We start from the raw sequence: 13,583 nt of genomic DNA on the forward strand, positions 1-13,583 counted from the left end.
TTACTACATTAGTGAGGAGATGCCCTTTATATATATATATATGAGAGGATTTCCACAAGCATGATGATAGAAAGACTCTGATAGTATCATACATTGATCAGATGATTAGATAATCAGCTCTATACTTGAACAATGGAGTCACTATTTCATGTTCTGCTTCAGCAATAGTTGTAGCAGAGGTGTTGCTGATTTCTCTGGCTGGGAAACCTTCAAAAGAATTGGCATAAGTAGCAACAGAGTGGGCAATTAGTTGTGTATTGACCATAAATGCATCCCAAGCAATGTTGGAAACGTCGTCACATAGCAAGTGATAGCACTTGTCTAATACTTCACCATTGAACACATTTTCTTTTTCTGCACCGGCCGCAATACCACCTGCAGGTATACCGTTTTCGATGAAGCCAACGTAGTCTGATCTACCATCAAACGGAATCAATGTGTAGTTTAGGTTCTTGCTCTTATAGAAATCGATGTAAAGATCTTTCAATTCTTCAGAACCCTTTGGATTGTCGATATTGTTTGCGTCGTAAACCTCGTATTCATAATTTGGTGAGGCCATCATATCATAATCCATAAAGACTCTAATTTTTTCGTTTTCATCCTGTGTAAGATTATAAGCATAGAAATTCGAACCTAGCAACCCTTCTTCTTCAGCAGCCCACCAAGCGAAACGTACTTTATTATTGATTTTGAAATGAGTTAAATGTTTGGCAACGGTTAATAAAGAAATTGTTCCTGAACCGTCATCATTGATACCGGGACCTTCTTCCACGGAATCTGAATGTGCGCCAAGACCAACAATATTACCTGGATCACCATGTTTTGTATCAGCAATGACATTTTTGGTTCTGATGTTCTTGACGTAAGAATCCATTGCGAAAAATAATAGATAGTCTTCATGTGATTCGATATTTGCAACTAATTCCATACCAACTTCGAATGGAACACCGATAGTAGAGACTGTGTTGTTAGTTGGCGTACCTAGTGTTGCGTGTAATCCATTTTCAGCATTTGGTTCATTATCGTAGACAACAACAGAACGGTACCCGTTTTTACCAGCCAAATCACTCTTATCACCGAAGGGACATTTACCCCTTTCAATTAAAGCAATTTTGTCACCTTCACCACTTAACAATTCCACTGCATCATAATCAGCTTGTGAACAACCAAGATTTGGAATTTCAACTAACTTACCGATAAAGGGATTGACTGGAGGGGATAAGGAAAAGGCTGTGATATTTGGGAATTCATAGCCAGTTTTAGCATCTGTTAGATTGAAAGATATAATATTGCCGGTGAGAGCATACAATTCTTGTAAAGTAACGTCGTAATAATCTTTCATTTCATCAAATTGGTCTAAGATATAGTCTATCGTATTCCAATGTCCTGCGGAGCCAATGACTCTTGTTGGATGGCCATATTCTTCTATCGACTCCTCGGCAATATGGTATAAATCCCATGCAGTGGAATTTAATTCCTCCAGTTTGATCATATCTTGCAACTTTTCAGAGTTAATCGTAGGTTTTAAGATGTATGGTACATGAGGTTTCCATAGGTTCGCTTTTACGTCATCTGAAGAGAATTCGTGCTGAGGGATGATATAGGCATTGGTTGTCGAGGCCAGTAATATAGCTAGTTGTGATAGCTGAGATATTGACAGCTTCATTGGGGTCAGTTTCGTGTTATGTTTTATTTTAATCGAACTTAAAATTAATTATAATCTCATCTCTCCTTTAAATCTTGCATTTTATTTTTTTTTTTGCTCTCTTTGAGCCGTCTGACTGTTATCGAAATCCTGGGTGCCATAATGTGGATGACAGAAAGAGTCATCACCATATCGAGTAGTGTTGGATAACGGAGCTGTAATATGATTTATACGGTAGATACTTTAAAGGTACGCTGGTAATTTAACTTGAATACGATAATTTACTTTTGTTATAAGAATAATGTACGGGTTGCACCATTGGTGGCCTGTTTTAGATATGTCTGAGTAAATAAGTAGTAATGTAGAAAGCTATTATTTATGATTTCGTCGTTCTTTTTGTAAGCAATTATTCAATTGACTGTTGCTATATTAGAAATATGTATATACTATTGAACTATATAAAGACGTTTTTGCTTTTTTTTTTACTATTATTATATGCATTTGATGAGTAGAATATTACACAGGGACAACCCATCCCTTGTGCAAATAGATTTGATTATCGTCGTTACCAATTTTTGAACGATGTCTATTTCTGAATTTTTGAGCTCTTTGCCACTTGTCATCGAATTTCATGAATTGTGAGGAATCTAAACCGTATTCTTCGTCAAAATTTTGATTTTGACTATTATCATTTAGATTAATATCTTGATAAATTGTACTTTTCTTTATCCTTGATTGATAGCAGATTGTTTGCGGAACCTTTTGAGTTTGCTTAAAGTTCAAGAAAAAACTTGCCATCTCCTTATCTGAGATATCCATTTCCTTATCATGACATTTTTGATCATCATCTATGAATAATTTAATTTTATTAGATGATATTGTTGTCTTACGTATCGTTACATATTCATTTTCGGAATCACTTTCTGCAATGAGGATGCTGTCATTAGGATAGAGTCTTGTATCAGAATTTTGAACAGACTTTTTATGGAACGTAAAGAGGTTTGATAGAAACTTTGACATCGTTTAGAGTAATGTATGAGACTAAAATTTTATTGGAAGAAGAATGACAATTTTTTATGTGGATGTTTCTTGTTCTAGAAAACTTAACTATTTTTTTCTTATCTATTTTTCTATATATACATATATATATATATAATCCGTTTGTTTTATTTATCTACTTGTTTGTTTATTTATTGACAGGCTATAGAAGATTGTGGGGAGAAATCTAACTACTCCCAGCACATCTGTGTATCATTCTTGTTTTTTTTTTGAATAACTTACATTCCTTGTCAATGGGATAGTGTGTCAAGAATAGTGATCGTTTTCCCTTTTGGATTCATGTCCAATTTGTGTCATTTCAGCAGTACCCGTGCAAATATAAAAGATAAGTCAGATATCCTGAAAAGCCATGGTACAGTAAATGAATGTATAAAAAATCGATTTTACAGTGATATTCGATGCCTTGGGGGGTTAAAGTTCCGTCTCCTCTGTGTTATAATATCTAAGTAAAAGTATATATATCTCCTCATCGAGGATAATTCCGGCACTCTCCGCGGCGTCAGGAGGTCGTCTCTTCTTTCAAGATCAATCGCACTGCACTATATACTACTCCCCAGAACACTTGTTTGCGGTGTTCAATCAATCAATCGGGGCAGTGTGTGGTCTACTGTGGGCACAGCACTGCCACTTATCCATCATGTCTGCTTTGGCTTACTTATAGAGAGCCAGTCAAAGAAGTTTGACGCGCGCGTCGTTTGAAATTATAAAACCCGCAATTAATGGAATGATAAATCATGAAATTTGTACGGTGGGAATAATTCGAGCAAAGCAAAAGGATGTTGGATGGAAAAAAAATTGACAATTTTTAGTGCAGTCGTGTAAATTAAATAGGTAAAATACAACAAAGGTACCATCTATCTCACTTCACAGATATTGTTGCTATCTCTCCTTATAGATATTTGTCATGGCAGGCTGTATGTACAACCACTTTGGCGAGCTTCTATCTCGCAATTGAATTCTAAATTTCATTCTTTTTTTACTAACATTCATATGGCTAAATTTTCATATTTTATAACAGTTCGTCTAATTGATGTGGTAAAACCATTCTTACCAATATTACCAGAAGTTGAATTACCTTATGAAAAGATCGAATTTGATGATAGAGTTGTCTATACCATCTTTTCTGGTTTAATTTATCTTTTTGCTCAATTCCCATTAGCAGGCATTCCAAAAGATTTAGAATCAAATGTTAAGGATCCAATCTATTTCTTACGTGGTGTCTTTGCCGCTGAACCAAAAACTATTTTAGAATTTGGTATCTTCCCTGTTATTGCAAGCCCTTTATTACTACAATTGATGGCAGGTTTAAGAATTATTAAAGTTAATTTCAAAATTCAGCAGGATAGAGAATTATTTCAATCATTAACTAAACTTTTCGCAATTTTCCAATATATCATCCTCTCTAATGTCTTCATTTTCTCTGGTTACTACGGTGACAGTTTAACTATTGCCCAAATCTTCTTACTGAACATTCAATTGGTCGGTGCTGGTATTTTCGTCACTTTAATGTGTGAAGTTGTCGATAAAGGTTTTGGTTTCACTTCAGGTGCAATGGTTATTAACACTGCAGTAATTGCCACCAACCTAGTTGCTGACACTTTTGGTATTTCTCAAATCACCATCGATACTGAAGGCCATCAAGAACCACAAGGTTCTTTGATCAACTTGCTACAAGGTGTCAGAGCTAAACACAAGACTTTCGTTGGCGCCATCGTTAATGCCTTTAACAGAGATTACTTACCAAATTTGACTACTACTTGTGTTGTTGTTGCAATCGCCATGGCTATCGGTTACATTCAAAATATCCGTATTGAAGTCCCAGTCAGATCAACTAGAGCTCGTGGTATGAACAATGTTTATCCAATTCGTTTATTACACGTCGGTTCCCTATCAGTTTTATTCTCATATGTTTGTTTATTCTACATTCATATCCTTGGTTTCATTTTAATTCAATTGATTGGAAAGAACAATGCCGATTCTTTAATCTGTAAAGTTTTGGGTCATTACGAAATTGTTAACAACATTTTATACGTACCAACTTTCCCATTATCTTCTTTGGCTCCACCAAAGTCATTATTTGGTGGTATTCTAGAACAACCAATCTCTTTCATCGCTTATCCTCTATTCATTGTCATCACTGGTATCTGGTTCGCTTGTAACTGGCAAGCTATCTCCGGCCAATCTGCTCGTGATATTGCAAAGGATTTTAAAGATCAAGGCATCACTTTAACTGGTCGTAGAGAACAAAATATTTCTAAAGAATTAAACAAAATTGTTCCAGTTGCTTCTACTACTGGTGCTGCTATCTTAGCTGCTATCACCGTTTTGGGTGAGTTATTAGGATTAAAGGGTAAAGCCGCCGGTATGGTCATTGGTATCGCTGGTGGTTATTCTATTCTAGAAATTGTTACTTTAGACTATCAACAAAACGGCAGTGGCAGTAATTTAGGTCAAGTATTAAGTGGTCAATTTGCCTTATGAAGACGTAGTTTTTTTATTATGTGCATATCTTTTTTCTACTATTTTTATTTCCTTCTCATTAGGAGAACGTAACTTTACTTACATCATTTATGTATCTTTATAAGAATTAATAAACGTTATTATCTGATATTTTTTTGTTTAAAAATATTTACAAGCAATCATGTATACGTTTCAATGATATTACCCCCTTTCCTCTATACATTTCACATCATTACCTTCACTTGGTGCTTCTCCAAATTTAACATATTCTCTCAATTTTGATATATACAATTTGGGATCCATCGGTCCTTTATCAAAACCCTTATAGTTATGTTTCAATTCAGGCAAATTTTGACTTACTAATGGTTTAAGATCTTTATTGAAAACAGATGGTGTCACAAACGTTCGAACTTTGTTCCAATCAATCACATATTCACCATACTTCGTGTGTCTACCAATACCAGACGACCTTGTCCCCTTGTACATCGTCTTATTGCCCTGCTTCGTCGTTAGTGGCACTCTCTTGTTCCCACTTTTAGATAACCCATAGAATAATGTGCCATCTCTATAACGCTTCCAGGGTCTGGTCAATTGAGCGATTGATGTTGGTTTCATCTCTTTTCCTATAAATTAAAAACGTATGAAGATATGCCTCCCACCAGTGATACCCCTTTCGATTGTTACCTAATTGTATCAGAAGTCTTGTATTAGTTACAAATTGATATCTTCAAGAGTTGGAGAGTATACTCTTACGTATTACCATCTTATCTTTTAAAGGTTGGAGATTTCAAGATTTTAGTTTTCGTTACACTGACGAGAAAAGATCTTAGCTGGGACAACTCTCATTTCAACGCATAAGCAACGGTAAAAAACCAGCGTAATACAGTTATATTCGTCTACAGATCATGGTTATTTATGAACAATCTCCAATGCTAATGATCACTATTTAATGTAGATTTATACATGCTATGGCTGCAATTTGTGCAAGCACGTGATCTCCACACTTTTTTTTCCAGCTTTTGCAAGGTAAAGCAAGCATCTGTTATAAGGTCAGATATATACTTCAAGTACTAAGTATTCTAGTAGTCACAGTTCTAGCACAAGATATCTAGGTTACTGGGTCACGGTCTTACAAACTTTTGGTTGAGAACCTCATATACTAAGCATGTCCGGTAAACCAGATTTAATTCATAGATGGAATCATACATATTCCATACTGTCAATTTGCTCATTTCCGAAAAAGAAGTTGCTCTTTGCTGGTACACAGGACTCTAAGATATTGGTATTTGACTTGCCTGGCTACTCTTTGATTGATACTATTACGATAGGCGAACCGAACGAAGCTATCAATACAAGATCAAGTGTACTATGTCTGGATAAATCAATTGATGAAAAATATCTCTTCTCTGCAGGAACCGATTCATTAATAAGAATATGGTCCATCAATTATGATGTTGGACACTTGAGAATAAATGAAATAGCCACTGTTTATTCTGTAACAGATATCGGTGATATATTCTCGATATCGTACTTAGATTCAATACAAACGCTTGTGTTTGGTTGCCTAAATGCAAGTTTATTATATTTGGATAATATATTACAGAAACTAGAAACATACAGTAACAATTTTGAATGTCATATGAACAGGCTGCCACATCGCCGCTATGATAAGTTTTTTGATTCCTTTGGCCCCACTGGTTGTGCCACTCCATCATCACAAGAATCATTGGACACATTAGCAAATAAAAAAGAAAACATAATGATATTGGAAATTCCTTCAGAAAATATTGTGAAGTATGCCCACAATGGATTTATCTATTCGATCTGTAAAATTCCAAACACCTTCAAAGGTATTTTCAACGAAGATTGCTCTGAACGAATAATTTCTGGAGGAGGAGATGGGGTCAGTAAAATATGGTCGTTTACTAAAAATAATGAAACTGGATCAGTGAGTATTTCATCTGATTTTGAAGAATTAGACAATGAGGAAAGTGTACTATCTCAAAGCGTAGAGTTCCCATTTCTTTATTGTGGTCTGAGCGATGGTGCCGTCAACATATGGGATCTAAGCACACAACAATTAGTAACAACACTTCATACTCCTGATAAACATGATATCATAGCTCTATCTGTGTACAAAGATCATATCTTTGCGATTAATGCATCGGGTGTGACTCTATTTCATCAAGATTTGGTCAATCACTGGAATCCAAATCAAGGAAAAATGCTGAGTTGCGAAGTACTAGAAAGGATATCAGAAAGTGGTGATAGAATCTTTAGCTTATTAACAGGTGGTAACGATGGTTCTTTGACTTTATGGGACATTCAGAATAGTTTGAAAACGGAATCCCTTCAGAAAAGGCAATCAGTTTCTTGGACGACATATAAGAAGGCACCAACACTAGATTTTGAAGATATGATGAGTTCAATGAAAAAACTGATAAGTTTCGTAACTGTTTCACAAAGTTCTGAGACATCGCATAAATTAGCATTGAGACGTTGCGCTACTTTTCTGCAGCAGCTTTTCCTAAAACTAGGTGCTTCAGCCTCACAACTACTGCCCGTAGCAGGTGGGCATAATCCTGTTATCTTTGCTGTTTTCAAAGGTACCGGTAGTGCTTCGCATAAGAAAAGTATTCTCTGGTATGGCCATTATGATGTTATATCCGCTGGTGAAAGGGACAGGTGGAACACTGATCCATTTGTCCTAACGAACGAAAACGGTTACATGAAGGGACGTGGGGTAACTGACAATAAGGGACCCTTGATCTCTGCTATATATAGTGTAGCAATGCTGCAACAGGAAGGGAATTTGTATAATGATGTGACCTTTTTGATCGAAGGTGATGAAGAAATAGGGTCCCCTGGCCTTAGTAATGTCTGTGAACAATTTAAAAGTTTGATAGGGGATAATATGGACTGGATTTTATTGAGCAATTCGACTTGGGTAGATAGAGAGCATCCATGTCTAAATTATGGCCTAAGAGGTGTCATCAACGCTGAAATAAATGTTTTCTCTGACGAAAAAGATCTTCATTCAGGTGTGAATGGCGGTATTTCCAGAGAACCAACTTTTGAACTTGTCAACATAATCTCAAAATTGCAAGATGAAAAAGGACAAATAAAAATTCCAAATTTTTACTCTGAACTTAAAGAACTAAGTGAAGAGGAGCTGAATCGCTTCAAGATTGTTACTGAAGTCGCCAACATCGAAAAACATAGGACGGTAGAAGAATTGACTGCTAATTGGGCAAGACCATCTCTTTCGATAACTACGTTAAGAAATAGTGGGCCAGGGAATATAACAGTTATCCCAAGAAGCTCATCGATGGGTATTTCCATAAGGTTAGTGCCCGGGCAAAGTGTGGAACGAGTTAAGAAAGACCTTTTTGACTATGTGAATGATTGCTTTGCAAAACTGTCTTCTAAAAATCATTTATCTATAAAAATTCTAAATGATGCTGAGCCTTGGCTTGGGGACCCAACGAATCACGCATACCAAGTGGTACGAGAAGAATTAGTTGCCGCTTGGGAGACTGAACCTCTATTTGTTAGAGAAGGTGGGTCCATCCCATGTATTAGAGCACTGGAAAGAATTTTTAATGCAAAAGCTATTCAGATCCCCTGCGGGCAATCAACTGATAATGCACACTTGGATAACGAAAACTTGAGCATAAAAAACTGGACAAAATTAGCCCAGATTCTTTCAAATGTTTTTAATAGGTTGTAAGCTAGGTCTGTTCGTCCCATCGAATTCCAAAAATTAGGTTATTTGGCATATATATATATATATAATTTTAAAGCATAGTTCCAAGCATTTATATTTGATCGTGTTCTCTACATCTCAGTGACGGTTTTCCAACTTAAATGGTTTTTCATTACGGACATATCTAGTTATACGCTCGGTATTCCAAAAAAACAGGGTTTTCCCCATATATATAGCATGATAAGGAAGAGATTGTTTCTGTCAAACCATCAATATTCAAGAAAACTAGTATCATAAAAATTATTACCAGCTGATAATCTTTTTAATTTTCATAGTTTGTATAATGTCAAAAAGAGACAATTTCTCGAGTGAATTACCGCCCGACGTTGTGGAGGCTACTCTTCCATTTTTATCTCCTGAAGATATCAAAAATCTTTCACTAACCAATAAATATTACAAAAAGTTACTAGACTATGATTCTTCAAGGACTCTGTGGCATGATCTGTATCATAAGGACTTTGGTACCATATATACAAATACTGAGCCCTTTCAATCTGAGAACCATCAAAAATTCAAGACATGTTCTGAAACTATAATGGTTGAGCGCTATCCCTATATGGATTGGCAACAAATTTATCAAGCTCGAACAGACAAGGCCAACTTTTATACTTGGGGCTGTCTAAGGCATTCAAGACTTGGTTACACGGCAGCCTCGAATACAAATTTAACAGATGGTGCCCTAAATGGTGGCGCAAGATTAAGTTCCGGGGTGAATTGTCCAACACGAGTTCCTTGGTTCCCATCTAATGCTCCAGCTGATGATAGACCCATAGTTCAAATCTCCAGTGGGGGATTCTCCTTTCAAATTTTAACGAAATCTGGAAAGATTTTTACCACCGGTTCAACATACACTGGAGGACACAAAGGGCCTGGTCCACGTGGAGCAGCTAATGATTACAATCCATTTAGAGATGCAATCCGTGCTCTAGAAAGAGGGTACCCTAGAATAAGTGGACGTGGCCCTGTTACAGAATTTCATCCTATCAGTACGACAGGTACATTTCCACGTACAATGCCTCTTCATCACGGGCCTACCCCTGTACCTGCTCCTACGGGGCGCCTAAGTTCTCCTCACTCTAATATTTACAAAGATCTGGAACAGTTAGGAGAGAGCGCAAATGAGTATGTTCCTGGAAATAAGCATATAAGAAGGATGCTGACAAGAAATTCTTTTCCAATATATTGTGATCCTAACGATTTACATATTGAGAAAAGTAAATTTGGTAAGTTGAAATTTGTTGCTATTTCGTCTGGAAGAAGTCACTTTCTGGCATTAGATGACAAGAATGATATTTACTCGTGGGATAACTCAGAATCAGAGCACGGTGTCAAAATTATATTTGATAATTTACCATCCAAGATATCAAATCCCATTTTGAAAATTGCCTGTGGTTGGGACTTTGATTCTGTTTATATCTTCGGGATAGGTTTGGTCTTATGGGAAGATCGTGAAGCCCTACAAAAAGGTATGGAAGCATCGCATGCTTATCATGAGATTATACCGAACACAGGAGAAGTAAGTGGAGATGATAAACTCGTTGATTTTACGTGTACCCAGGGCAAAACAGTTTATTATATAACAAATGCTGCTGATACCTTATACCAATATTCAAGTGGAACTATCAGGAAAATTAAACTGCCAATAGATGGGAAAATATCAAAGGTAACCTCTTGTTTTACCTCTTTAGTCGTATTTGTTGAAAATGACTGTTATTCGATACAGTTAAAGGAGGGAAATTTAGATATAGATTCAATAATGAAGCTGGTTTTGGAAGATCCTGATGATTTTATTATATCGCTGAGTGGCGGTGATTATCATACACTGGCACTTACAAAAAAAGGTCAATTATACGTTTGGGGCGTTGAAAGTCAGTATTCTGGCTGTTTTGGAATTGGTCGACCAGAGCACATTGTTAACGAGCTGCATGTCGGAAGTTGGAATGGTTCAAGAAATGTGAAAGTTTCTAAACCGTTAAAAATTACCTTAGACCAAGATTATAGCTGTGTTGCCATTGCAGCAGGTGGTTGGCAATGCGGTGCCTTGATTATTAAAAACGATTAAATATTCTTGATACAGTAATGCTTCCGCAGAGAGGGGAGCTTATGACGTTTTATATTCATTTATATAGGAATTCACATACTTATTATACTATCCATTTTACTAGAAGTTACAATATATCTTCGTATCATAAAGTTACTACTTCTTTCTTTTCTGATACAGTATCTTCGTATCATAAAGTTACTACTTCTTCCTTTTCTGATACAGTATCTTCGCTACTTTCCTTTTCAAAATCCTTTGTGGAACTATCTTCCTGTTTGTTTTCAGGTTCCTCCTGCATTTGACCGTTGTCTGCCTTTTGAGAGCTATTTTCTTGGCTGTCTTGGTGTTGCGTTGCCTTTTCGACTTCATCTTCCTTAGAATCAGCCTTTCCAGTAATTTGGTTTTGAGTTGAATCCAAGTCTTCATGTTTGTGTTGTTCATTATCATCATGTTTCTCCTTACTCATGTCATCTTCTCTCGATTCTTCTTCCTTCTCCTCTTCCTCTTCATCTACAGGCACGAAGTTGATAGGATCGAATTTCATTCTTAGCCTATCCCTTGTGTTAACCTCACTTGTGGTTGGATTTCTTAAGGAGATATTCAATTGGTCTATGTTATGTTCTGTTACCAAAGGTTTGATAACATCGTTTACCCGTCTACGTCTTAGCTCGATTCTCGTACGTAGAGGCTTATAATAAGCGACGCCTTTTTCATTGTTCAATACAATTGCAAGTTCACTCAAACTGCTATCAGTACTTTTTGCTTGCTTCATATCGAAATCTCTTAATCTTCTAAATCTAAAAACTTTATTGGAGTCATCAGCTGTTAGATTTTCATCGATAACTCTTTCAATACTTTTTTCCAAAGTTTCTGAATCTTTCATGTCGGTAGTATACATAGACATCCATTCGTCTTCTTCAAGTTCGACTGGTCTGAAAATAGTAGTTTTCAAAGCCAAGGCTTCTTTCTCTCTTTTATCCAAAGCAGCACTGCCTACCAATTTTAAAGTAAAATAATTTTGATCCATAGATGCCGTGTCTGGGATCAAATTCCAAACTTTTGTTGCTTTCAAATGGCGCTTAACAGGATGTCTTAGTTTTGATAAATCGTCCGTCATAGCTTCAAAAGTATTTTCAACTCTAGTGACGATCTCAGCGGGGTTCAGCACTTTATCATCGTCATCTTCTAATCTATTTCTTGGTCTTTTCTTGGTATTACTGGCCGCTATAGTAGAAGAAACATACTCTGTTCTCCTTAAAAATTTAACTTTAGACATATCAGTTTTGGTTAGCCTATCAACCCTTGGATCTCTGAGAAGAATTCTATCTTTTGGATCTAATTTCACGTTATCGAAACTGTACAGATATCTGGTATCATTTTTGTTTAAAAGACCCGGAATTTCCATCAAATCCATTGGCATGCCCAAGTCTCCGTTAATATCAACTAGGGGTGTGACATTAGTCCTTGTATAAAGTGAAGTTATTAATTGTGGAGAATCAACGTCTTCATCAGGATTTATTTGATAATTTAATAATTTTGGTGGAACAGTGGGAGGTGGTAAGTTATTCTCATATCTTATTTTGGCAATATAATCTTGCTTTTTGGACATAATGATCGCTTTAAGTACTAGAATTGTTTGTTTAACAATAGTGTTCCAAGGCACTGTTTGTATGTCTTGGAACAGCTTTTTGATATATCCAGTGAAAAAAAAATAGCTGTTCTAATTCACTGGTAAAATAATAATAATTGTGATGTATGGGTGTTTATAGGAGCTCTCCATGAAAGAATTAATACTTTATAGATATCTATCTAATAAGTTTATTAATAGTCGTATTGGTCTAAGTTATACATGGTATTTTACTCTGAAAAGTCGTCAGAGTCACCGCTAGGCAAGTTATCTCCATTTTCTTCCATGTTCCTATGCAATTTCAAACTGGATCTATTATCAGGAACTTGTGCATCATCGTTGAGATCTTCCACTCTGTTCATTCGCTCGATTTCCTGAAGTTGTTCCTGTACCTCTAGGTTTAGCTCTTCCCCTTCTTCGTCGTCATCATATTCGTCATCATTTTCATCACCATCATTGCCCTGTTCCTCTTGTTCTAAGGATTCGTTCTGCTCACTATTCATGTCAACATCTTCATCCTTTCCTTCTTCAGTGGCCCTATTTGGATTATTCATGAAGGGAAGAGTAGGCTGATTCTTATTCAATTTCCTACTATCAGAGTTGGTTGTATTCTGATTGACAGGTTTCTTATTTGTAGTTGTACTGACTTTCTTTATCTTTGGAATTACATCTTCTAAAAATTGGAAGGTTTCCTTCTTGGTAGCAGAACTGACCAAATCATTATAACTTAATCTAGGTTGTTTATTTTTACCGTTACTACTGAAATGATTCATCATAATTGCATCTTCTGTTAATGCTTGTATGAAGAGTTCTGTAGCAAAGGCGGTAGCCGTAATTGCAGAATTTGCAGTCATTAGATACTCCGGATCCATTCTAGCTATACGTTTGACCTTCGATATTGGAAGTCTCGGCGTATTTTGTTTAATAATTTCATTTATATCCACTTGCTCCACCGTAGTTTGTCGGTCAACGTCGTTGGTCATTT

General features: G+C 36.2%; 8 protein-coding genes across 8 annotated transcripts; 3 read left to right on the forward strand and 5 right to left on the reverse strand.

Moving 5' to 3' along the window:
* Positions 1–97: 97 nt before the first annotated feature.
* On the reverse strand, positions 98–1,666 carry APE3 (aminopeptidase Y; the record flags this gene model as incomplete). Its single annotated transcript, XM_003954883.1, has 1 exon — positions 98–1,666. One exon carries the CDS (start codon positions 1,664–1,666, stop codon positions 98–100), a length of 1,569 nt encoding a protein of 522 aa, XP_003954932.1.
* A 495-nt stretch (positions 1,667–2,161) lies between these two features.
* Positions 2,162–2,665, reverse strand: KAFR0A03630 (uncharacterized protein; the record flags this gene model as incomplete). The annotated part of the gene is made up of 1 exon (XM_003954884.1): positions 2,162–2,665. The coding sequence occupies one exon, from the start codon at positions 2,663–2,665 to the stop codon at positions 2,162–2,164; it is 504 nt and encodes a 167-aa protein (XP_003954933.1).
* A 1,029-nt stretch (positions 2,666–3,694) lies between these two features.
* On the forward strand, positions 3,695–5,185 carry SSH1 (Ssh1p; the record flags this gene model as incomplete). The annotated part of the gene is made up of 1 exon (XM_003954885.1): positions 3,695–5,185. The coding sequence occupies one exon, from the start codon at positions 3,695–3,697 to the stop codon at positions 5,183–5,185; it is 1,491 nt and encodes a 496-aa protein (XP_003954934.1).
* Positions 5,186–5,365: 180 nt separating this feature from the next.
* Positions 5,366–5,779, reverse strand: MRPL27 (mitochondrial 54S ribosomal protein mL41; the record flags this gene model as incomplete). The annotated part of the gene is made up of 1 exon (XM_003954886.1): positions 5,366–5,779. The coding sequence occupies one exon, from the start codon at positions 5,777–5,779 to the stop codon at positions 5,366–5,368; it is 414 nt and encodes a 137-aa protein (XP_003954935.1).
* A 550-nt stretch (positions 5,780–6,329) lies between these two features.
* On the forward strand, positions 6,330–8,894 carry DUG2 (glutamine amidotransferase subunit DUG2; the record flags this gene model as incomplete). The annotated part of the gene is made up of 1 exon (XM_003954887.1): positions 6,330–8,894. The coding sequence occupies one exon, from the start codon at positions 6,330–6,332 to the stop codon at positions 8,892–8,894; it is 2,565 nt and encodes an 854-aa protein (XP_003954936.1).
* Positions 8,895–9,213: 319 nt separating this feature from the next.
* SAF1 (SCF ubiquitin ligase complex subunit SAF1) lies at positions 9,214–10,992 on the forward strand (the record flags this gene model as incomplete). The annotated part of the gene is made up of 1 exon (XM_003954888.1): positions 9,214–10,992. One exon carries the CDS (start codon positions 9,214–9,216, stop codon positions 10,990–10,992), a length of 1,779 nt encoding a protein of 592 aa, XP_003954937.1.
* A 169-nt stretch (positions 10,993–11,161) lies between these two features.
* PAF1 (Paf1p) lies at positions 11,162–12,580 on the reverse strand (the record flags this gene model as incomplete). The annotated part of the gene is made up of 1 exon (XM_003954889.1): positions 11,162–12,580. The coding sequence occupies one exon, from the start codon at positions 12,578–12,580 to the stop codon at positions 11,162–11,164; it is 1,419 nt and encodes a 472-aa protein (XP_003954938.1).
* A 248-nt stretch (positions 12,581–12,828) lies between these two features.
* On the reverse strand, positions 12,829–13,581 carry DPB3 (DNA polymerase epsilon noncatalytic subunit; the record flags this gene model as incomplete). Its single annotated transcript, XM_003954890.1, has 1 exon — positions 12,829–13,581. The coding sequence occupies one exon, from the start codon at positions 13,579–13,581 to the stop codon at positions 12,829–12,831; it is 753 nt and encodes a 250-aa protein (XP_003954939.1).
* Positions 13,582–13,583: the final 2 nt, after the last annotated feature.

Source organism: Kazachstania africana, chromosome 1 (assembly GCF_000304475.1).
Source record: "Kazachstania africana CBS 2517 chromosome 1, complete genome".
Lineage (NCBI taxonomy): Eukaryota > Fungi > Ascomycota > Saccharomycetes > Saccharomycetales > Saccharomycetaceae > Kazachstania > Kazachstania africana.